Raw genomic sequence first — 23432 nt, 5'->3', positions numbered from 1 at the left:
GAAGGGCTCCTTCCCTAGTCGGTTCACTCACCAGCTGTGTCAGGAAGTTATCCTCAACATGCTCCAAAACCTCCTAGACTGTTCCCTTTCAGCTGTATTGTATTCCCAGCAGATATCTGGTAGGTTGAAGTCTCCCACGAGGACAAGGGCTAGTGATCTTGAGACTTCTCCCACCTGCTTGTAAAATATTTCACCTAGCTCTACATCCTGGTTGGGTGGTCTATAACAGACTCCCACCATGATATCTGCCTTGTTGGCCCTCCCCCTGATTCTTACCCATAAACACTCAATGCTACTGTCACAATCATTAAGTTCTTGACAGTCATAACACTCCCTAACATACAGAGCCACCCCACCTCCTCTCTTTCCTTGCCTGTCCCATCTGAAGAGTTTGTAGCCATCTAATTGCAGAACTCCGGTCATGTGAGTCATCCCACCACGTTTCTGTGACGGTGACTACATCATGGTTTTCCTGATGCACAATGGCTTGCAGCTCCTCGTGTTTGTTGCCCATGCCACACGCATTAGCGTAGAAGCACTTCAGTTGGGCTCCTCGTCCTGCCACCTTTTTGCTGGGAGAAGCCTTAATTCTACCTGTCCGTTCCCAGGCACAGCCATAGTTTCTAACCCATCAATGAGCCTCGCATCTCTGCTGCTGCATGAATCTCCATCCCCTGCCTTCACTGAGTCAGCAGACCAAGGGACCTCACTAGCATCCCGTCCCACAGACATTGGCTCACCACCACCAGGCTTACCTCTAAGGAACCTGGTTTCATCCCTTTCTCCCTTCAACACTAGTGTAACGCCCACTCAATTTAATGCCCTGCCAACTCCTGTGCAAATATCCTTTTCCCCTTTGAGACAGGTGTACCCCATCTTTCTCCAGCAGGCCTGTCATGTAAACTAACCCGTGATCAAAAAAACCAAAAATTCCTGCGACTGACACGAGGCTCAGAGCCAGGTATTGATCTGCTGTCTCTTTCTGTTGCTTCCCTCATCCTTCCCTGCAACTGGAATGACAGAGGAGAGCACTACTTGCACTCCTGACCCCTTAACCAGTCGTCCCAAGGCCTGGAACTCTCTTTTGTTTGCCCTTGGGTTTCTTACGACCAGTTCATCACTACCTGTCTGAAAAATTAGTAGTGGGTAGTAATCTGGAGGGCTTACCAGGGAGGGAAGTTTTCTTTTTATATCTTTAGCCCGGGCCCCAGGGAGGTAGCAGACTTCCCTGAGAAGTGGGTCTGGTCTGCATATTGAACCTTCCACTCCCTTCAGGATGGAGTCACCTATGACAATGACCTGTCTTTTTTTCTTAACTGAAGACGTTCTGATGCAGGGTGTAGTTTGACTTAACCTTGGCAACACCTCTGTGGACATTGAATCATCTTCCTTGGCATGACAGGGTTCCTCTTGCAGAGCATCATACCTATTTTTTAAGGGTACCTGGGAAGGTGGGGGAGTCACTGGGGAGACACGCCTGCTTCACCAGGCAGCAATATGTTCCCATAGCCCCCTATCCTCTAAGTTACCTTGTTCAGCTAGACAGGGAGAGGACAGGGAATCCTCTGTTTCATGTGGCCTTTCTGCCTGCGGGGCCTGGTTCAGGGAAGGCGGGGTGTGACTCCAGCAGTCTATCTCCCTCTCTCACTCCTTGGTGATTCTCAACCTCCTCCTGGAGCTCCATCACTAGGCAGAGGAGTTCCTCTACCTGCACAGATGTCCCGCAGGCATGCAAACTGCTGCCATAAGGGTAGGGCACACCCTGCAGCCTGACGCCTGGGTGGCAGCGTGCTCCCACCAGAGCTCCATCTGGGAAGTTGCCTCAGTCCTGCTGGATTCAGAGCCTGGGGAGGCCAAGGCTTCCTGCTGGGTGGATATCATAGCTCCCTGGTCAAGCTGGTACAGCCCTTCATAGTCAGTCAGATGATTGGGAACCATTGCTCAGTTCTACTCTGCACTCACAAATCCCAACAGTCCCCAACTTTCTTTTGGAGTCTGCATAGGCTATTCACTTTCATGTTTCACAAGCTATTGAGTGAGGTTTCACATGGACAAAGTATGTAGCCTGTCTTGTCTTAATCATTAACATGATAGTTAGAATTAAGGTAATAATCACCTTACCGTTTTTTCTTTATATATTACGTACAGTGAAACATCACAAAAAACCAAAGAGCTTTTACATATATATTCATGTCAGGAAAGAGAAGAACCTATGAGCCAACAGTCCCACTCAGAACCAGCACAGCATAGCAAATAGATCAAAAAAATCAATATAGGGACTATATTCTCTCCATATAACTGATAGATATATATGTATCTACAGTTATCGAAATACCTACATACGTATGTCAATGCTATAGATTATTGGTTTGATTCTTCGCAAAGACCAAATATAACTTTGAGAGGATTTTACAGAGTAGAGCTAAGTTTAAAGTGTTTTTATGTCAATAAAAGTATCTCTCATTTCCTTTTCATCCCCTTCCTGACAGCTTAGCCAAGACAACTTTTTTCCCTGAGGACTGACTAGCTTTCACTTGGGAAAGCAGTGCTATTTTACTTGGTATTAGCTAACTCACGGTAAGAGGAAGTCAACTACAGAAGGCTAAATTCACACATTTTGTTTCTTCCACCATAATCTGTTTCACAAACCAAAATAAGAAACTTAAAGCATATAAAATACTAGGCATATTAAAGTGTCATTAGGTCACCAGACCTAACACATTGTCACTGATGATTTTTGGGAAAGGCGAAGAAACAGTTTTCACTTAGATGCACAGAAACAGACACATTCTGTTTCTGTAAAAAATAGTGTACCATTTTGCTGGCTACTGGAAAAAAATAAGCAGAGAAGCATATTTTTAAAGCTATGCAAAAGATAACTAATGAAACAAAGTGCTCTGGTTAATTCTTTATTTTCAACATCAAATACATTGATAAAAATCTTGCACCAATCAGGTAGCCTACCAGATTTTTCATTTAGACTTTTTTAGAACTTTTTTAGGTGCAAAACAAAGGGAAAAAAAACACCTCACCAAAACAAAGACATCAATAATTTTATATTCATCAGTGAAAGAACAGAATACTTCAACAAATACATTTTGGCAGCTGAGCCTATATCAAAGAAAGGACTTTCCATTGACAGACTACATAGTGCACACAAAAGCATTAGTTTTGTCGTATATACAATAAGGTGATACATAAAGTGGCTTAATGCGAGTCTCGTGACCAGCGGTCTATCCCTTCATTTTCCGATGGGCACTTTCTGAAGAAACAGACTTCTAATTATAGGCACACAGGAGTACAGAGCATACTAATTTGCAAGATGGCAGCATATACATTTTCTTAATTTTTTTTGTTTGTTTCTTTAGGCACATTTGAATGCAAAGGATAATTTTTTTTTTTAGAATTTTTTTTTTTTAAGACAGTGCAAAACCAAATACCCTTATGGGCAACAACCACTTCGAAAACAACTTTTGGGATATAAGGCTATCTACATTTGAAAGATGAAAGGGAATTGTGAGTAGAAATGGTAGGACATTAATATTAGAGAAATTTAATTTAAGATTCTCAGATCAAGTTGAGATTATTCTATAATTGCAGGTGACAGCAAAGACTGTTTTGTATTACAATACCGTCATTAACATGACTCTTCTTTTACATGTGTTGAATTTCTATCTGTAAAGCTATATTACAGTTGTGGATAGCATCGAAAATAGCCATCTCTTTGTTGAAAGTAAGAAATGCACTTCACATAAGTTCAGCTGAGAACACCTTATATACAAAATCCGATTAGCTTTAGGTTGGGCTGCATTCTAATTTTAAAGCAGGATATTATATACACAAGAGAGGCTTGCTGTGTTCCTATCAAAGCCTGTGATAAGACTAAGGCCCTAGTGAGGCAGAATTTTTACTTTGCTGGTAGTTTGTTTCATTTTAAACATTTGGCACAACTCCTAAGGAATCAGTCGGCATCAGAATGGATGGAGGCTCTAACACAAGCCCTGGCTTGGATGAAGGGAGTTGTTTGCATTTTCTTTTGTTTTCTTTCTTTACAATTTAAAAGTGGTAAATGTCAGGTACCAGTGGCCTGCTGACAGTCCTTGCAATATCCTTGGGAGCTAGGTTCAGATATTTCTTTAATTATGTTTTTAAATTATTAAACCCATCAGTGTACAGAAGGAGAAAAATCATCAGGAGACATCACTGAAGCATAATAGTAAATTTACCACAAACACACACCAAGAAACTGTCATTAAATTATTTTACCCCAGCACAAATCTCACTGCCCCAACTGGGAGTTTTACCTGAGACAAAGTCTGCAACATCGAGACGTGGCTCGAACCACTACAAACCAGAGCAGCTTTCACGTACTGTTGGAAACGCAGACACCGCTAAGTGCTACACGTCACCCTGTCTCCTCTCCTGTCTCCCAAGCTTTTTGTAACAACTCAGTAACAACCATATTCTCAAGCAAAGCAAGTTCATCTGATCTGTTTCTGTTTGGCTTGTTGCTGGTATTACATTGCCTATGTTTCTAGAGGGGTTTTTGGTTTTTTTTATTTTTTTATTTTTTTTTTAAAAATCCACATATAAACATTATAAAATAATTCTTTCATTAGCTGTCCAGAGACAGCTGAAGGTTTTGGTAAAAGCATAATTAGCTGCCTTGAATAGTTTTCTTTCGTTTTTTTTTTTTTACATGCTATATATTTTTATTTAATATCCAGCACCAGGTATTCAGGTAGTACTGGTTTGTCAGCTGCAAATATAAAGTATATATGTATATATATGTATATATATACACACACATAAAATAGCATCCTGTGAAATAAAAATTACCAAATGTCAGGCACAATTGTTTGCATACATGAGAGCATAATTCAGAATTACATATGAAAAAGTTGCCATTTTTGTGTCATAGAACTTTGTTGAATCAATTGAATAGCTACATTCAACTGTCTGATATGTGGACAATCATCTTTATAGATAACTATGGGAAGGTTACTATATTCATTAAGGTGCTGCTTCATTTAAAATCTCATGAACAAGTTAATGACACAGATCCTAAAACTGACCCAAGGTAAATGAATGTATTACTGGGAACCACTGTTTTTCTTTCTTGGGTGCCCTCCACTGTTGCCACCACAAACATGGGAGGACTGGTTGAATCTAAATTACTTCCTTGCAAGGGCTGAGCTAGGAAAGCATTCGTAATTAAGATCGTGAACTGACTGATTCTTCCTTATGTTCCCAGACATATTACGATACCCCGCTGTCCGCTGCATACCACTTCAAATCACACTAATCCAGCTTCACCGGGAAAATCTGTAGAGTGTAGTGGTACTTGACCTATGTAAGTACCATCAGAATATGACCCTCTGTTGTGAATTGCTCTCCATGAACTACTTTTACCTTCTAGGCCAAATTTACACTTGAATCGATGTAATGAACTGTTCTGGGATGTAGGAAGGCAGGCATTCATTTAAAACAATTTGCCTTGCAGCTTATGAGCTTGATCGGTGTGTTCCATCGTAGAGAACAGCCAGTCGCACGCACAGTATTTAAAGAGCAGCTCTAACGCTCACTGGGCTACAAGTGAATGATCACGGTGTAAGCACATAAATGTAACTGCAGGGATTCCTGTGCTCCATTCAGATCTTAGCCTGCACTCACTTCAGGGCATTCATGATTTTTCTAACACATTTGAAAACCAGCTACTAAACAAAACAAAAAAAAATGTGCATTTTCTTTCAAGGCATTTAGGAGCCCCCCAAAAACCTTCAGGTACCAAATTTGCACACACACATACACACACGCACACTCTTACTGAATACACAAAAAGACAAATCCTTCAACACATTCAGAAAAAAAATGACATTATAATATGCATCAATAAAAGGCCTATTAACTTACAGTGACTGCTTCACATGTTTAGGCTTGCACAGTTTTTGAGGAATCTTCTCAAACATAGGTAGCATCTAGCTTCTAAGCTGCGCGTATCCTCGGATATGTACATGAAACTGTTATAGACATCATTATGTACATTCACTAAAGAATCAAATCCTTGACTCGAGGAGCACAAACTCGTCCTATTCCTTGCTGCCTTCACAATTGCTATGCAACTCGGTCTCACTGCACACAGACTCTGCTGGTGTAACAGGGAGCATGATTAGACAGGCACTCCGGCACAACGGCATTAGTTGCCCTGTTTCCTATATTTAGTTGCTACAGGATATTCCAATCAGCATAATCTAACATAAAGGTTTCAACTATAGCAGTAAAAGAAGCATCCCTGAACCCTCCTCTAGCAGTGTGCCCAGCTGCTGTGGAGCTGCCAACGCACGTGCTACGAAACGTCCTTACTGGCAGGGTGGTCGCTTCCAACCAGCTATTGGAATAGTCCCTGGTCCGTGCTAACTCCCAAACTGCACCTGTAAACCAGAAGTGCAGATAGCACAGGCAAAGTTTATCATTAGACTAATAAAATATCCCTGGCACATGTAATAACCACATTCCAGTACCCAGCAACGTTCCCTGACACATGGAATCTTCTAGCATACAGGCAGTCAAACAGCAGCACCGACTCCTACTTTGAATAGCACATAGTATGGATTTCTTCAGTCTCTCTCCTTCATGTCTTGCTGAAACTCTTGATGTCAGTGGACCTTTTGTATATTTACAGTTGGTCTGAAGAATCTGACTAACCCTTATGCGAAACAGTTACACATGTGCATGGAGAAAGCCAGGCTGATCTTCCTGGACGTGCAGTCCCAGAGTCTTCACCATGTCTGAGGCTTATTGCCAGTTCCGGTGTCACAAGTGAGGTGGCCCTTAACAGTGATTTCTGAGCATGCCCCAACGAGAGCCAAAGAAAGCCAAGGCGATGCACAGCCTCCTGCCCTGGCTGGGCCGCCAGCTCTCCCATGCGCAGCTTGGCCACGCTCTGCTGAGTGGGACGGGACCATCCCACCCTGCTGTGCCAGTCTTGCACTGGGATCATCACCCCTTGGTTTGTAGCACAACAAAGCAAAGGACAAGGGGATGACTTTTATAAACTAGTGCTGGATCATGTATTTGTGTGAACACTTTTGGGTTTTTTTAAGACCTGATGATTTTTGTAATCATCTGGTCTGATTTAAGAGTAATTATCTATGTTATCACTGTTTGCTGTGTTGCCCTTGATTTACGCACTGCCAAGCAACAGAACAATTCAGCTTTGCAGGATCAGACAAGATAGAATGCAATTCGGCTAGAGGATATGGCAAGGGGACCTAAATTTTGGTCAGTATGATCTCGAGAGGGAGTTGTCTGCTGATGTAAGCCAGCAAGGTAAAACTCTTATTATTCTCAGACAGGGGTTCCTTTCTACTGTAGGAAGAAGAGAGACGGGAATCTACCTAAACTACCAAGGCAGCCACTAGCACTACAGTTTCACTGTGGCACACTAAGATGCTGATCAACTTTCCATTTACCCACCCAAAAAAGTAATCCAGAATCTCTACCAAACTGCTGCAAAGTTTCGAGCAAGTAAAGCACTAAGCAAGAACAGAATTTGGGGTGGATATCAACAAAGGCTACCACTCATGAAGATACCAGTATGCATGGGTGGTACGGTCTATTAATTTATAGTAAAATGAATGTTTGGTTTAGATTAGGACTTACCCAACTTACTTACATGCAAAATTAAATAAAAACACTGCAAATTACAAATCAAACTAGCCTGACAATCCTTGCTGGCTGTCCATAGCGATGAAACGTCACCCGTTAGGATAAGTAATCAATTTGGGCAAGTGCTTGACAAACACTCAAATGGAAAATGCAGGTGACTGTTGTCATTGGAGTGTTTACACAGGTGGCACTATAGACAAAATGAAGCATGAGCTAGGTAGTACGCTGCTGGGTTTCTCATACCATTATACATGCCGACTTTTGTTTATATTGTATTCTGCATATTCTCCTCTTCTTTACTGTTTATATAAAAAGACTGCAAGGAATGAGATGAAGCTGATGCAGTTGTCAGCTGGCTCCGGTTTTCCTCTTCCATCGGCCCAGCGCTCCTTGCTGCCGGGGCATGCAGCCGGTGAGCGTCCAGCATCTCCAGCAAGAGATCATAGAGTGGAACTACGTTTTTACACTTCATATTGTACAGGTGCTCCATTCCTTTGTTGCTGTGGGTTGTAACAAAACAACAGTTACTTCCCAAATATGTTAGGGGAAAAAAAAAAACCCAACCTAATAGCTAATAATATTTGTTAGTTCACATAAATTCCACCTTGTAAAAAACAACTGACTGTACACTCTTCAAAGAACCCTTCAGACTGCCCATGAGCAAGTTGCCTTCTAAAGGTGGCTCTTTCGCTCTCCTTTGCCTAAAAGGCAGCCTAGAGCCCACGGACTCCTAATTCAGGCACTGTGACAAAGTGGATGGAATGAATCTTGGCTTTCCCATAATAAAACCTAAAATATCATTATTCTTTTTTCCTAGAAAATAACCTCAGCCAATTAGTTAGCAAATGCTTGCCTGTAATAGCATCCATTCACAAAACTATGAAACTATGGAAACAATAATTAACTTCACTGTGCATCTGGAACTTCCTTAATTGTACAAATTCTTCTTAAGGAAATAAAAAAAAAAAAAGAAAAAAATGGATGATTAACATGAAGACAACGAAACTTAAGAAAATTCACAAAAAGACAAAAGTGAAAAAAAAACCACATGCACACACCCCTCGACTTTTTCCTGAGGACCTGTATATCAGCCCAGGAGGTAAAATCTGTATGATTCAGCTTTAGTAGCTATGATGTGCTGTGTACTCTAATTTTATTAACTGAAATAATGAAAATTAAAATCTGTGTAACAACATCTCTTGTTCCTTCATAAAAATAAGATCTATACCGTATCTTTCTATAGACTTGTTATGCTGTTAGCACTCCAGCCACTGAGCAGCTACCTTAAGAGTTAATTACATTTGGGAGAATCTTTGCTGCGAGTACTAACAGAGTGCCTCAGACACCTCACCTCTAGTTAGCAAAGGACACAGTCCTCTAGATGGGGATTCAGCAGATCTGCATTTATCCTCACCCATAAAATACACATAATGATCCTAATCTCTTCTCTAAATTGGTTTGCAATCAAGCCACTTGTGGAAAGCAGCTACATAAAAGCGATAGTTTTATTAAATCTTATCTTATAGGAGACTAAAGTTTGCAGAACTAGGCTACTGCTACGTTAGTATTCTACTTGTTACTTTTCAAACCACATACAAGATGCAGTAACATTAAAAGTAGGTACTGCTTACAGCACTATCAGAACAAGAAGCAAAGGAAAAGAGAACTAGAAGAAACAAACGGGGAAAACGTTTACTCCTTTCACACCATAATCCAACGGACTGTTTAGCGCTTATGTTTAATACATCTTTATGTAAAGTAGCCTTTTTTTTTTTTTTGTAACAACTCTACACACAGTTTGCACTCCCACCTGTGAAACGCGTGTGTGTGCATTTGTGCAACCTCCCTTGCACGGGAGCCGTGCAGGGGGGCTGACTGCCTGCTTGCTCTCACCTCATGTGTCTGATGTGAGAGAGGATGAGGAGGAGCTGAGCCAGCCGTCTGTGTTGCTGCTGCAGAGAAAGACCCGACTTAGCCATTAAGTGTATCAGAGTGTCTGTGATTTTGTCCAGAACACGGTGAATATAGTCTCTCTCTTCCAGAGATTTCAAGGTGCTGGAAAGAAAAGTGTACACACCTGGAGTAGGAAGGAGAAAGAAAACAAACAAACCACAGACAAAAATTACTTTGATGGAGTCAGACACTTGCCCAAGGTACGCCTCGTGGCTGGCCTCTTTGGCTTTGGTGTTAAACCATGGGAGCTGATTGTGTGCGAACCCTCCTGCTTGCCAGGCAGGCCTCTGGTTTGAATGACGCTGGAGCTTGGATTTGGTCACTGTAGGCAAAGCAGGAGGAGGAAGACGATGTCTCTTCCCCTCCTGGGTCCATCCAAGGTCTGGGCCAGGTGGCAGGTGACACCTACAGCCTGCAGCTAGACCTACCGGCGGGCTGCACTCTTCTCTCAGTCACTCGGCTCTGAAACCTTGAGGAGATGCTGTCACCTCGCGAGAGCTCTGCAATACTGACCAGCCCAGGCCTTCGGAAGTTTTTGCCATTTTCTCTGCTGTTTAATGTTTGATTTTTGGTGATTTGCTAGTCAGTCTAGAACTGAATGTGTTATCACAAAACACGTAAACAAAATCAGGGTTTATTTACACACACTCGCCTCAACAAAACCCTCCCAACCAGGCAAGAGCCTCAAAAGGTGTGCTCCTTCACTCGCAAACCTGACTCTCCTTTAAAAACCATGTCCAGAGCAACCTGTGTAAATTTAGCCATCTTACATTGCTTACTGCTGAAAGTGAGCAACCTGAAGATTTGGACCAGAAGGAAATTTTCCAGAGATCAAAAAACCTCCAAACTCCCCCTCCAACAGCCCCTCTACGTCTCCTATAAAACACTCTAACCCAGGCACGAGAGCTTTTGCCAGCAGTAATTCTTGCGTCCATGAAGCACATCAGCTCTCTAAATGGGAAATTCTAAACTATTTTGCACATTTTTATCTTGAATTTGTTCTGGACAACACCACACAGCCAATGTGAATCAGGTCACAAGAGCACTGTGCTTCCAAAAGGCAGCTGTTGCATTCAGCAACAGTTTTTTAATCTTCTGGATTAAGCCAATAACTCTAAACAGGTTGTATTACTATAATCCAGTCCCGAGGCAGCAAAAGCTTAAGATGTGTGTACAGTATCTAACTATCTAACTGGCTTGATCATGGTGTGTTCGCTGCCCTGTGTCTGTAATGTACTTGGCAAATCCTGTGCTTTAGCCGTTCTATATCAGCTCACAGAGACAAGAAGAAATATGGATTTTGTCCTTGGAAAAAATTGGTTCCTGGAACTACTTCTCATTTTGTTTTTCTTTAAAGCTTCACATACAGCACAATACGCAGTGCATATTGTGAATATGCAATATTAAGAAAAAAAGACACACATACACTAACATGCACACGTACACAGGCATATATACTCTAGCTTGTTTGTATTGCTTGCAGCCTGAGGAGCTACACCATCAGATTTGAAGATAAGACTATTTTGCCATGCATCTGAGCAGTCAGGGAAATTGAGATTTTTTTTTCTGTCTTCTTGGCATATCTCACCTCCTCATAATCACCTTGGTAGTCCAAGGGCCTGACACCTAGAACTACTGTAACCTGCAAGTAGGTTTTATGACTCTGGGTGTTCTGTACTAAAAAGAAATAGAAATTTGTGGGTTTGAATGTCAGAGTGAGTGTCTCTGAGAGACAGAGTGAGTGAGTGAGAGACTGCTTTAAAAAAACAAAAGGATAACTCAAAGAAAGCACAACTTCTGAAAACCATCAGTCAGAGCGCTTAATTTTGGTAATGAATATTGCTTCAAATTTTATATAGCTAGATAATACAATGGCCTCTTCTCACAAAGCTTTTTATGATTATTATTATTTTTACTGAAATTAATTCATCAAAGAGAAACAGTTCCTGGGGCTTCTCTCAGCTGAATGACTCTTAACCACCCACACATATGCCTACTGACAATACCAAGCTTTACAGCTTAGCAGGTACCTGTAGGGGCAAGATTCTTAAATATTACTGATAAAACAGAGTCCATTAGAAGGAAACATTAGTCTCATAAACCCACAGTGCCTCCAGAGCAGCTTCTTCCAGCCAGAGGATGCTATTGTGCCCTTGCAGCAATGCCCCTTAGTTTCATAACTTTGAAACCAGAAAAACATCTGTTAGGACGAATTGCTTCTCACCCAGGTCTAGTCCAGAAGCTATTAAAAAGTATAAATCAAAAAAAGCACTCCCCTAAAAATGTAGAGACTTCAGGCAATTGCGAGTCAATAACTGCCAAGAAAAATGACATTTGTTTTCCCTTTCTGCCCCTCCGGTGATTCTCCTGCCCCAGACCAATGACCAGAAATTTCCCCAGAAGAAATGCCAGCTATTTATCACACACATACACACATGAGCAACAAGCATAGTTTGGAACAAGAGTGCAGAAAATTGTCTTAGCAAAGTGAAATTTAACAGTCTCAAGGGTCTTTCCGAGCTCTGAAGCTGAAAGTAAGCCTAAACTGAATAGCTACCAGGTTGTTTTCCAGCTCTTTCTGTAGGTCAGTACTGTAAAACATAATCGGCGCAAGAACAGAGAAAGCACCACTCTGCAAAGAAGTCTATTGGTCTGAGCCCATGAGACACAGCACAGGGTCCCTCGGGGACTGCAGTGCTACCGTGTCAGCTGTTTGCATAAAGTGATATAATTTTATACGTGTCACTATATATAGTGATATATTTTTGCGTATTACTGTAGAGGAGAACGCCCTCTACATCTTTTCTGTCACAATAAACGCCAGTTTAAAATATCTTTACATTTAGCGTTCAGGCTCACAAAGCAATACCCAAGGCTCTTCTTCCCCTTCCATCCTGCCCCACTGCTCTGGATCTGTAGCAAGTCAGGCTGAGCTACGAGCAAATTCAGCTCTGGGCCATGTGCTCCTGTGATCATCAAGCCCCCGAAATAAGTAAAAAACACAATTCAACAGGAGATGGAAATTCAGGAGAAAAGAATAACAAACAGTCACATGGAACCATGTATCAGGATCCACAAAATCAGCTAAATCTTTCCACCTCAATGGACTAACCAGCTAAGTAATTAGGCAAATCAGCTGCTAAGGCAGACGTGACCTACATCATCATCTCCAAAACAAAACCGTGTTGCTTTGCCACATCGCACCACTCCTCTTTTCACACTCAAAACTAAAACATCTGGCATCATGTTGCCCTTTCATGTTTCTAATATTTATGTTCCAGTATTAAGAAACAGCCCTTTATTATTGAACTGAATGTGTTTTTCAAAAATATAATTTTGCTTTTTAGTCAAAAGACTTATTGCTGCAGCTTTAGAGGGGCACCTTCTGGTTTGTTATTTAGTTAGAGACAATTCTGTCCTTGTTGTTACAGACATGCTGTCTCCTTGATATCTCAGGAAAAATTTGGAAGTAGCATAAATGTATATTTTGCTTTACAAACAAAACCTTCCATCTTTTCCACATGCAGTGAGAGCAAATAAAAAAAAAATCACTTGCATTTTGCCCAAGACCACACAGAAAAGGAGTGTAAAGATATTAAACAGCCTTGAAAGATGTTGCAAAAAAAAAAAGAGAAAATAAATGTCCAACAAAAGCAATAAACAGCACTTCCTCATGTGAAGAGACTAACAGATGTCCAAGGATTTAATAAAGAAATGTTTGTGTACACTCAGTGAATTAAACCCACACAAAGCTTTAGAATCCAAAAGCAGACTGCTTTTAAATATGAAATGTAGCATAACTAGTCCAATTTGTTTAATTAGTCCACTTGATTAAATCATTTTTAATCGTATGCATGTATAGTACAGATAGCGTAAGGGCCAAAAATTCATTGTGTATTTATCTGCTGTTTCTTTAGCAGAAGACTTGCGTATATTTACATGTGCAATTATAGAAAAAAATCAGGTTAAAGGAGGCTTGGAGGTCATCTAGTTTAACCTCCTTCTCAAATAGCAGTAACTTCAGGGTTAGGTCAATCTGCCCAGAGCTTTGTCCAGCTGAGTTTTTAGTATCTCCAATGATGGAGATCCTACCATCTTTCTGACCAACTTGTTCCAGTACTTAACCTCTCACTGGGAGGATTTTTTGTTCTGTTCATCTAGTCGGGATCTGCCTTGCTGTGGTTTGTCCCCATTGCAGCTTGTCCTTTCCTCTTGCACCTCTGAGAAGAGTCTGGCCCTGAGAAGAGTCTCCATAACCTGTTCATCACCCACCTGAGGACTGCTGTTAGACCTTCCCTTAGTCTTCCCTTTTACAGGATGAACAAACCCAGCTCTCTCAGCCTCCCCTCATACATCACGTGTGCCGTGTGCTTCAGAGCACAAAATATTTCATGTGTGTCCCAACACTTCACCTAAGGAGGCTGGCTGTATTCTGTGAAGAAAAGCATCTCCAGACGACATTTTAGAGTATCTATGCCAAACAACACTTACACAACTATTACAAATACCCCAAATTATGTTACTTATCTCTGTAATGCAGTCTAGCCTCCTAATTTGGGCATCTAAAGGGCCTGACAGTCAGAAACTCATGTCCACATTCTCATCACCTAGTAGTTAACTCCTCAGACAGTTATAAAATTAGTTGGTTATAGGAATGCAAAAACTGAAATGTAAATTTCATTACCTTTATGCATAAAGGCAATTACAAGCAATACAGACTTACATTCTGTGGCCATATATACATACACATTCAGGTTACAGTGTACTCAGATACACTGCGTAAGTGCAGTATGCAAGCCAGAGTAATACATGACGCTCTGCACAGCAACGGTGTAAACTGCTTTCATCGTGAACCTGTAACATCTCAACCCGAACCATGCCCTCTGATCTATCACCGTCAAGAGTCTTGTAAAAACGCCAGACTTCCCAGCAGCTATAAACTTTCATTTAACGTAAAATAAAACTCCACACCCAAAACCAGACCACTCATCCAGATTATCAGATCAACTCTGACCTTCTGCCGCACAAAGCACCACTGATTCGAACCTGCTGAATATGAACCTTGAAGAAATGAAGATTTAATATCTCCTAGCCTCAGTCAGTGCTCCCATCTCTCTTATGTGCAGAAGGAGATTTGCCTCTGATTATCACTGACTTCACTTGCTGTATTTTTTCTTTTACAGTCTTTCCTTAGGGGAACTCTCGAAACACTGCGTTAATTGCTGGGTCCCACCTACACCACTGAACAGGTTTGCCCACTTCCATCCCTGCCTGCATCTGTGTTGACAGCCCCCTTTTGATTGCTGCGGTCTCAAAATGAAAGCCTCAATTGGTGACAACAAGCAACGTTCAACCACATGCAGAAGCAATGACAATTACCCGCGCGAGGGCAAAGCACACCACTTACCGGAGTTGAGCAGGATGATGGACTTAAGGCACACAAATTCCTCCCCTTGAAGGTTCATCATGCGAAACCGAGCAGCAGTAGCCAGCAGCATGTCAAAGATTTCCACCATGCCCTCTACACATTTTCCTTGATTCCTGTGTGAATACCATCAAGGGGGAGATATTCACAGCTTTAACGTGGTGGCAGTGTGAGCTTTTCATCCCCCTGGATCATTCTCCTCCAATTTGATTTCCCCAGTGCACTAGCTGGCCTGTGACTTCCTACTCTATGCTCATTTGGTGTATGCGCGATTACAAAATCATAGTTCTCAGTACTCCACATAAAATGAATAAATAATTAAATACTATATTCCCCCTCCCCCCAAAATGTCGATTTCATAAACTCATCACCAGGGAATTACTGTGTTGGAACATAAGAGATTGACACAACCACACCTTTACATTGAGGAAAAGATGTATTTAAAACTACATTTTGATTTTTTTTCCTGTTCCGTTTGTATTGCTTTGTTTCCTCGTTCTTTATTTTTTCCTTTAACTGAATGAGTCCCCGTTCTTTGCATTTCTCCCTCCCTAATGTTTTGTACTTGTTTCTACCTGGCCTTGCAATCTGTAATGTTCTGACATGCTTCTCCCATTTTTCTTATATCAGCATAATGCCTCCTTAAAGAATAAGCTTATTCACGAGCTCAAGAAGGACTTATGAGGCCAAAATATCGTCTGTATGACTGAGTCTGATTAAAACTATCATTTCACTCCACAAATCAGATAATTTTTTACATTACAGCATTAAACAAAGCTAAAGTTTGGGAAATCTCAAAGTGTTCATTAGTAAGGGCAATTAACCGCCTCCCTCTGCTCACAATACTATACAATAAGAGTACAATACGTATACAAACAATACAATAAGTATTCTTACTCACTTTTTTTTTCATCTTGCACACCGAACCCGGAGTTCAAGAATTAATGCAGATTCTAGTTAATTTTTATGGAAGTTTAGTCTGCAGATTTCCAGGTCATGGATTTTTAGATCATTTATATTGCTACCTTTTACTAAAAACTACCTACTTGCAATTTTATTAGGACTTTCTGAGTGAAACCATAACATGTAAGACTTAACGAGTGATCAGATCTGCTGTCTAAAAATATAGTATTTTTTAGATATGGCTTTTATGAACAAAATTTTGAAGATCATTTCCTTCCAAGTTCAAATCCCAATTCAGTTTAATTCGGTGCTTGAACCTAAATCTACATCTCCCTTATCCCAGAGCAGTGCCTATGAGCCAGTGACTATGGCATATGACAGAACGTGTGCCATCTGCTTTCTGAGACATTTAAACAAAGCAGGACAATGCCAAGAAAATAGAGAGGTACTTCCTTAAAACAGCCAATAGGTTGTTGGTTAAAATACAGTAATGTTTGAAAATGTGGGATCCCAAGCAACTTTTCTAGTCACTGTTAACAACAGCGCATGTTCTCTGATTTTTCTGTAAGACAGAGATGATCCAGCCTTGGGAATGGAAATAGTAGAAAGGCATAAGGAGGACTGGTTGCTCCTTCTCGCCTCTGTCCCTATGGGCTACCAGGCAGCTGCACACTGAGCACTCCTAAGAAGTGCCTAATTCGCCCCATACATTTCACTAGCACTTAACTCAGAATTTGATTCCAGCAGGCACGCGGTACTGAGCTGCAACATTTGTCAATGCAAATTTTTTGGCCTTTTCTGGCTCTTTAAATTTTGCTGAAGTCATGGTGGTTTAAGCTCTAGCAGCTTCTCTGGTATGACCAGCAACATTCATAATTTCATCTTAGGTTCCCACAGCCTATGGTAACAAGTGCAGTGTAAAAGGTCACGGACAAAAGTCTAAGTCTTAAGCTTAGCAGGCAGGCTCAATGCCATCTTCCATGTAAAGTGTGTGATGCCTTTTGCACCCTCATTTACAATGCCTTGACTGAGGAGCTAAACTAAAGGACTGATCTCAGCCTGGTATATCTGAACTTTGCTGAAATTCACATTCTGTCTCTTTAGCCTGAAGGCTGAATCTGAACTCAGACAGCGAGTTTTCAATGATTTGATGACCAATCAGTTACACTGTTCAGAGTTGGATGCAGAGAGCTCTTCAGCAACGACCATGTTGCTGCCCTGCTTAGGCAGAATAAAGCTGCAAAACTGAACTGGTTGGATTCAAGTATATTCCTCCTCTGCTCAGACACCAAAAAAATAAACAAAGGAAAAGTAGTATTTAATAGCGCCATTGTCAAACAAAAAACAAACAGAAATCAGGCACTCAAGGCATGAGAATACGAACAACTACTATTACCTCAAAATCTATTTTGCATGCTAAAATTTAAATCCTATGGAAGTAAAATAAACACGAATTTTCACAGTGGGAATAGTTCCACTGCTTCTGATACAATATTTTTGTCTACAACTAGAGAAACATTAACTTTGCATATATAGAGTTAAGCACAGTTTCACAGGTCTAAAAGCCTTTAATAGTTTTGCATTAACTTAAATAATTCCCCAATTTTTAAATGCCTTATGGAGACTCATAAAATGGAAAAGACATTTGATAGCAAGTAAGAATAATTCTCAGGTACTTTTTACCAAAATAGTTCAATGGACTGTAGTTTACAAGATCAATATTCCAATCCAGATCCTCTTGCTGACAAGTACAACCTCTGGATAAAAATCTCTAGTCCTCCAACACATAGTCCATGTGCCTAAATCTCTGTGCACGTCTATTTCCCACCAACAGAACTTATATGGTAGATGATAAATAAAAATTATGTAGATTTAAGAGATTCTAAAAACTTTCTAATCCCATTTGCTTTGCTATCTGCAGTGGGTGAAATACCAGGCTACTTCCTAAGAAAAAGAAGACTATCTCTTTACTAGATAGATAGACAGATACCTAAAGCTAGGTATCTAACTTAATCTAAAGTATTTTACCTGTGTGCAAGAAACAATTTAGAAATTTCTGCTTTGTTTTCAGAGTTAGGCAGCAGATCCAACTCCACTGAAATCAGTGGGAACTGCAGGAGCTTAGTGTTTTTGAAATGCAGGCTTCTAATCAACATTTTTATTATCTAGGCTACAATACCGATTTTCTTTGTTAACCAACAGAAACTATCTGAAATAGGATCTCCAATTCTCTTGAACTGCCTTCTAACTTTCTAACATAAGCTGATAGTATTATCACATCTTCACAGCTATATGTCCAGTTGATAGGAAGGCCTATCTAGGAAGGCCTAGATAACTTTCCTGGAGGACAAATTAAGTAATAGATCTGAAAATTATCCTTATACCACCATCATGCTGTTGTCTTCGTGTACTCTCAGCTTACTGAAAACAAAACAATAAAAACTTGTTTACTGCAAAGCATCAGAGTGTATTCTCAGAAGAATCCTTAAAACTTGGCTATTGGGAAATGTTTAGGAAAGTTAAAGCCTGTGCATTAAAAGTCTTAAGTTACTGCATGAAAGTTCTATGTGCATTAACTTTAGGAAGTCTACAGTATCACAGCATTTTCCAGGCATCAGGATGTCTTTAGTCCAACCTCCCACTCAAAGCAGGGTCAGCTAACTCAAGGCTTTATGCAAGTCTGGTTTTGAAACGCTCCAAGAATGGAGACTGCATAACCTCTCTCAGCTTAATTATTTTCATCATCATGGTTTTTTTTCTCCCCTATATCCAGTCAGAACCTCCTCTGCCTCAAATTATGACTCCTGTTTCTCAGTCTCCCATCAGGCATCTTAATAAAGAGCCTTGATAACCTCCTTGTAGATTTTAGATTAGGCATGCTCAAAAGCCATCTCTTCTCCAGGCTGAAGAAATCCACTTCTCCCAGCCACAAGGCATGTGCTCCCACCCTGATGTCTCATCAGTAGGTTTACTAAAGTTCATTAACATCTTTCCTGTAATGAGAGGTGAAAAGCTGAATGCGATATTCCAGACGTGGTCTAATGAGTGCCAAATAAAAGTGGAATAATCACTTCCCTTGCTCTGCTGCCTACACTGACACTGATACAGCTGTGGATACTGTTGGCCTTCATTGCTGCCATGTTGCAGTGTGGGCACACGCACAGGTTGCTGTTCACCAGCATCCCAGGTCCTTTCCAGCAGAGCTGTTCCCCAGCTTGAACAGTAGCAGTGGATTAAGTCCATCACAGGTGGACTTCACACTTCGCATTTCTCCTGGCTGAATTTCATGAGGTTCCTGTCAGCACATTCCTCCAGCCTGTCTGTGTCCACCTGTATGGCAGCTCTGCCCTTGAGCATATCAACTGCACCCCTGCTTTGGTGTCATCTGGTGTTATCGGATTTGAAGACAGCGCACTCCATTTCTTCCTCCAGGTCATTGTCAAAGACATTTAACAGGACGCATCCTAGGATAGACCCCTGAGGAACTCCAACTGTAACTAGTATCAGGGTAGAGTGTGAACCATTAACAAGAGGCCTAGTCATCTTATCACAGAAGGCAATCAGATTGGTCAAGCACAATACACCCTAAATCTGTGCTAATTCACACTCACCATTTTCTCCTTCCTATTCACACAAACAACTTCCCAGAGAACTTGCTCTATGATATTCCTTGTGATAGAAGTGATGCTGACTGGCCAACCTGTAGTTCCCAGACTGTTTTTCTTTCTTCTTTTGGAGATGGGTGCGACACATGCCTTTCTTCAATAACTGAGGACCTCTCCTGGTCTCCACAGCCTTTCAAAGATGACAGAGAACAACCTCACAATGACATCATCCAACACTCTGGGATGCAGTCCATCCCGTGGACTTGTACGTGACAAGACTTCTTGAGAGATTCATGTCTCAGTCCTCTTTTACTAACTCAATCGTCTCCTCCTCAAACCCAGTATGTAGGAATAAGAACTTAGATTTTATTTCAGTCTTGGAAAACCCCTGGATCTCAGAAATGTCTTTTACAGAAACACAGGATCACGTGACAGACAAGTAAATATTAACAGTGAAGGGTGTTTAGGTGAGGGGAACAGGGACTTGGGGGATATTCTCATCAAACTTTCCATTCAAAGGAAAAAGCCCAAGTAGGCACAGATGCACCCATCAAACCAAAGCCGGACTGTATATTTGTTGTCTCTCTGGCTTCTTTGATCATGGTACTTCATTTGATGACGAGGGACTGGCAAGAGCAGATGGGATCCACCAGACTAGGAGAAGGAAGGTCATCTTCACAAATGGACTTAGTAACTTGGTGAGGAAGCCTCCAGGCAAGGCTTGTCACAGGATGTGTTCCTAAGACTAAAGGTAGGTTAGGAAATAGGGGAGGCATGATTGAGAGAAAGCTGCAGGGATAACATTCACATCCCCATTTAGATGGAAGGGTATTCACAGACTTAAATCAAATGCCTGTGCTCTTACACAGAAGGAGAATTGACAGTCTGTACACAGTCAGACAGCTGTGATGAGACTGGAAACACAAAGGCTTGGTGGGATAGGGCACAGATCAGACCAGAAAGCACATATGATTGGAGAATTGTCATGGATGGGCACAACTTCATTAGGAAAGACAAGCATGGAAGAAGAGAGGAAGAACTTGAGGTCTACATAAAGGGAGAGCTAGATTGCACAAACCATAAGAAACCAGAACCACATATGTCAGGAGACTGTATAGGTCAGATCAGAAATTAACACCAACGACACGGGGGCAAGAGGGCGGGGATTGTTACAAACTGTCTGACAAAGAGTATAAAGTCTTTCTATAAATAGCTCATAGAAGTCTCCCAATCTACAGTCTTGTGGACGATTTCTACATGGATAGACTGCAGTCATTGGCTGGAAGGTCAACATAACATTGTGCAAGTAATCCAGGGAGTTTCTGGACTGTGTTGATCATAACTTCCCAACACAAACAGCACAGTGGCCAACCAAGGGCAATGCTCTATTGACTCACTCCTCATTGCTGGTGAATGTGGACACAGATAGGAAATTTGGCTGCAGCAACCATGAGATGTGATTGAGCTCAGGATCAAGAGGTAAGCTGGGAATGCAAACAACGGAACTATGACTCCGGGTGTCAGAAGAACAGATTTATTTCGTGAATTGCTAGGCAGAATATTCTTGGAGACATGATGGGGAAAGTGTCAATGGAACAAGACGATATTTTAAGGAAAACTTATTGAGAGGTCAGGAACAATCCCATCCCAAAGTAGAGGAAGACCAGGTATTTCAACAGAAGATCCACCTGGCTAAGCAAGGAGCCCCTTAATGAACTAAAATGCAAAAGAACATATAAGAAATATAAATAAAAGCAGTCAGCAAAGGAGGAGTACCAAAGCACTGTTTGAGCATTTATGTCTAAAACTAGTGAAGGACACAGGGTAACGAGGAGTGATTTTACAAGTATGGCAGCAACAAATGGAATTTCAGTGAGAATGAAGAGTTGACAAATGGGGGAGAAAACCTCATGAATGACTACCTGGAATAGACGGAAACACTCAACAGCTTTTCTTTTTTGTGTGTGTCAGATTTCACTGTCAAAGCCAACAGAAGCATATTGACAGGTTAAGGAATTACTTAGAGAATTAGTAATTACTTTGAAGAGTAATACCAATCTTTGAGGCCAAATGGGGTTCAGGGTGCTGAAATAGTTTGTCAATGTATTCATTAGGTTACTATCTGTCACTTAGAAAAAATCAACAGAAATTGAAAGAGGTCACAGGCAAATAGTAGAAGGATAACACAACTTTGACAAAAACAAGGAGGATCCAGGAAACCAGATTGTGCTTGACCAACCTGATTGACTCTATAATAAAACAATTAGTTAAATGATCAAAGGGAAGCTGGTGGATGCAATATAATTCAACCATAGTAAGGCTTTTGGTTTACAGCATTCTTATCTGTAAGCCAGGGAAGTACAGGCTGACCAGACAGACAGATATATGGGTGGAAAATGGGCTGGATCAGCAGACTGAAAGTATACATTGATAGCTCAACACCTAGTTTGTGATAGGTAAAAAGTACTTCGAGGTTGACTCTGGAGCCAATGCTGTTCAATATATTTATCAATAATCTAAATGATGATAAAAAATTAATCTTCAAATTTGCAGATGATATTAAATTGGGGCTGGAGGGAGGCTGATATACTACGTAGCACAACTTCAGTGTTAGAGTCATCCTGGAGGAATGAACCAACAGAAACCTCATAAAGTTCAACAAGGAGAAGTACAAAATTCTGCACCCAGGGCCAGATAAACCTGTGCATCAGTACAGGTTGGAGAACACTGGGCTGTGCAGCAACCCTCCTGGAAAATGGAAATCAAAAAAAATATAAGCCAACAGCATTCTCTCTTTGTGGATAAGGCAAATTGCATGCAAATTATGTTAGGAAGAATGTGTCCAGAAGCACAAGAGAAATTATTTTTTCCCCCACCTCTACTTGGTCCTGCTGAGGTTTTGCCTGTGTCCAGTTTCAGGCCCCTCAGCTCAAGAAGGATGTTGGATGTCTCCTCCTGTTGTGGAGTTGATCAGAGGCATGCAGTGCATGGCCTGCTAGGAGAGGTTGGGTGACTGAGTCTGTTCAGTCTGGTGAGAAGGAAGCAAAGTACGTAGGGAAAGGGACAAAAAAACCTGCAGTCTACAACTGCTTGAAGAGGCATTACAAACAGGGCGTAACCAAAGTCTTCTCAGGAGCAGTGAACGTTAAATCAAAAGGTAATTAACAGCTGTAAGCTACAGCTTGGAAGGTTTGGGCTGGATTGTAGGAGGGTGGTGCAACCCTGAAACAGGTACCCAGAAAGGTTGTGTGTTCTCCATCCTTAGAGACTTTCAAGAAAGCTACACGAAGTCACAGCTGGCCTAAGCTGGTGCTTCAAGAAGCAGGTTGGACAAAATGATCTGCAATCAAAATTTTTGTTTCTGAAGTAAATTGTTGGACAAGTTCCTGGAAGAGTTTAGTTTCAAAGGGTACCATTAGAAGCAAGGATTTATTACTGGTGTGGAGCTTTTTAACCAAGAATCCAAACATGCAGTCAGCACCTGAGTAAAGAATAAAAGCAATCCTTAAATCATACAAATAAGGTTTGATGTACTAATGCAGTTGTAAAGAAACACCACCACCATATTACAGCCCTCTGGCTTCAGTTTATGCATAAATCTGGCACAGAAAAGTTAACCCAACTTTCTAATACTTCAAAATCTCTTAATCCGTGTAAGCTTGGATTGTGTTTTGGAGAAAGTTTTGGAAGGAGGACAATCCTTTCTATTCATTATAGTCTTTTCATTCTCAATGCATATCTTCTTGGCGTTTTATCCTCCTTACATCTCATTCTCATACTTCTGTTATAATTGGTTAGGATTTATTTCTAATTCATTAACTTATTCAGTCGTGGCATAGGCAAGGAAGAATGTCTACCTGTCCAGAGGCAAGAACACA

General features: G+C 41.1%; 1 protein-coding gene across 1 annotated transcript in view; it reads right to left on the bottom strand.

The window, feature by feature from the left end:
* Window positions 1–2896: 2896 nt before the first annotated feature.
* Window positions 2897–23432, bottom strand: part of ESR1 (estrogen receptor 1) — a 169917-nt gene continuing 149381 nt past the window's right edge. Inside the window, 4 exon segments of the mRNA XM_054194804.1 lie at window positions 2897–7954; window positions 7957–8168; window positions 9562–9745; window positions 15029–15162. Coding sequence (XP_054050779.1) covers window positions 7914–7954; window positions 7957–8168; window positions 9562–9745; window positions 15029–15162 — 571 coding nt within the window. The 3' untranslated portion in view covers window positions 2897–7913.

Source organism: Rissa tridactyla, chromosome 3, assembly GCF_028500815.1.
Source record: "Rissa tridactyla isolate bRisTri1 chromosome 3, bRisTri1.patW.cur.20221130, whole genome shotgun sequence".
Taxonomy (NCBI): Eukaryota; Metazoa; Chordata; class Aves; order Charadriiformes; family Laridae; genus Rissa; species Rissa tridactyla.
Note: the sequence above shows the minus strand (reverse complement) of the source record. Positions and strands in the feature narration are given on the sequence as shown.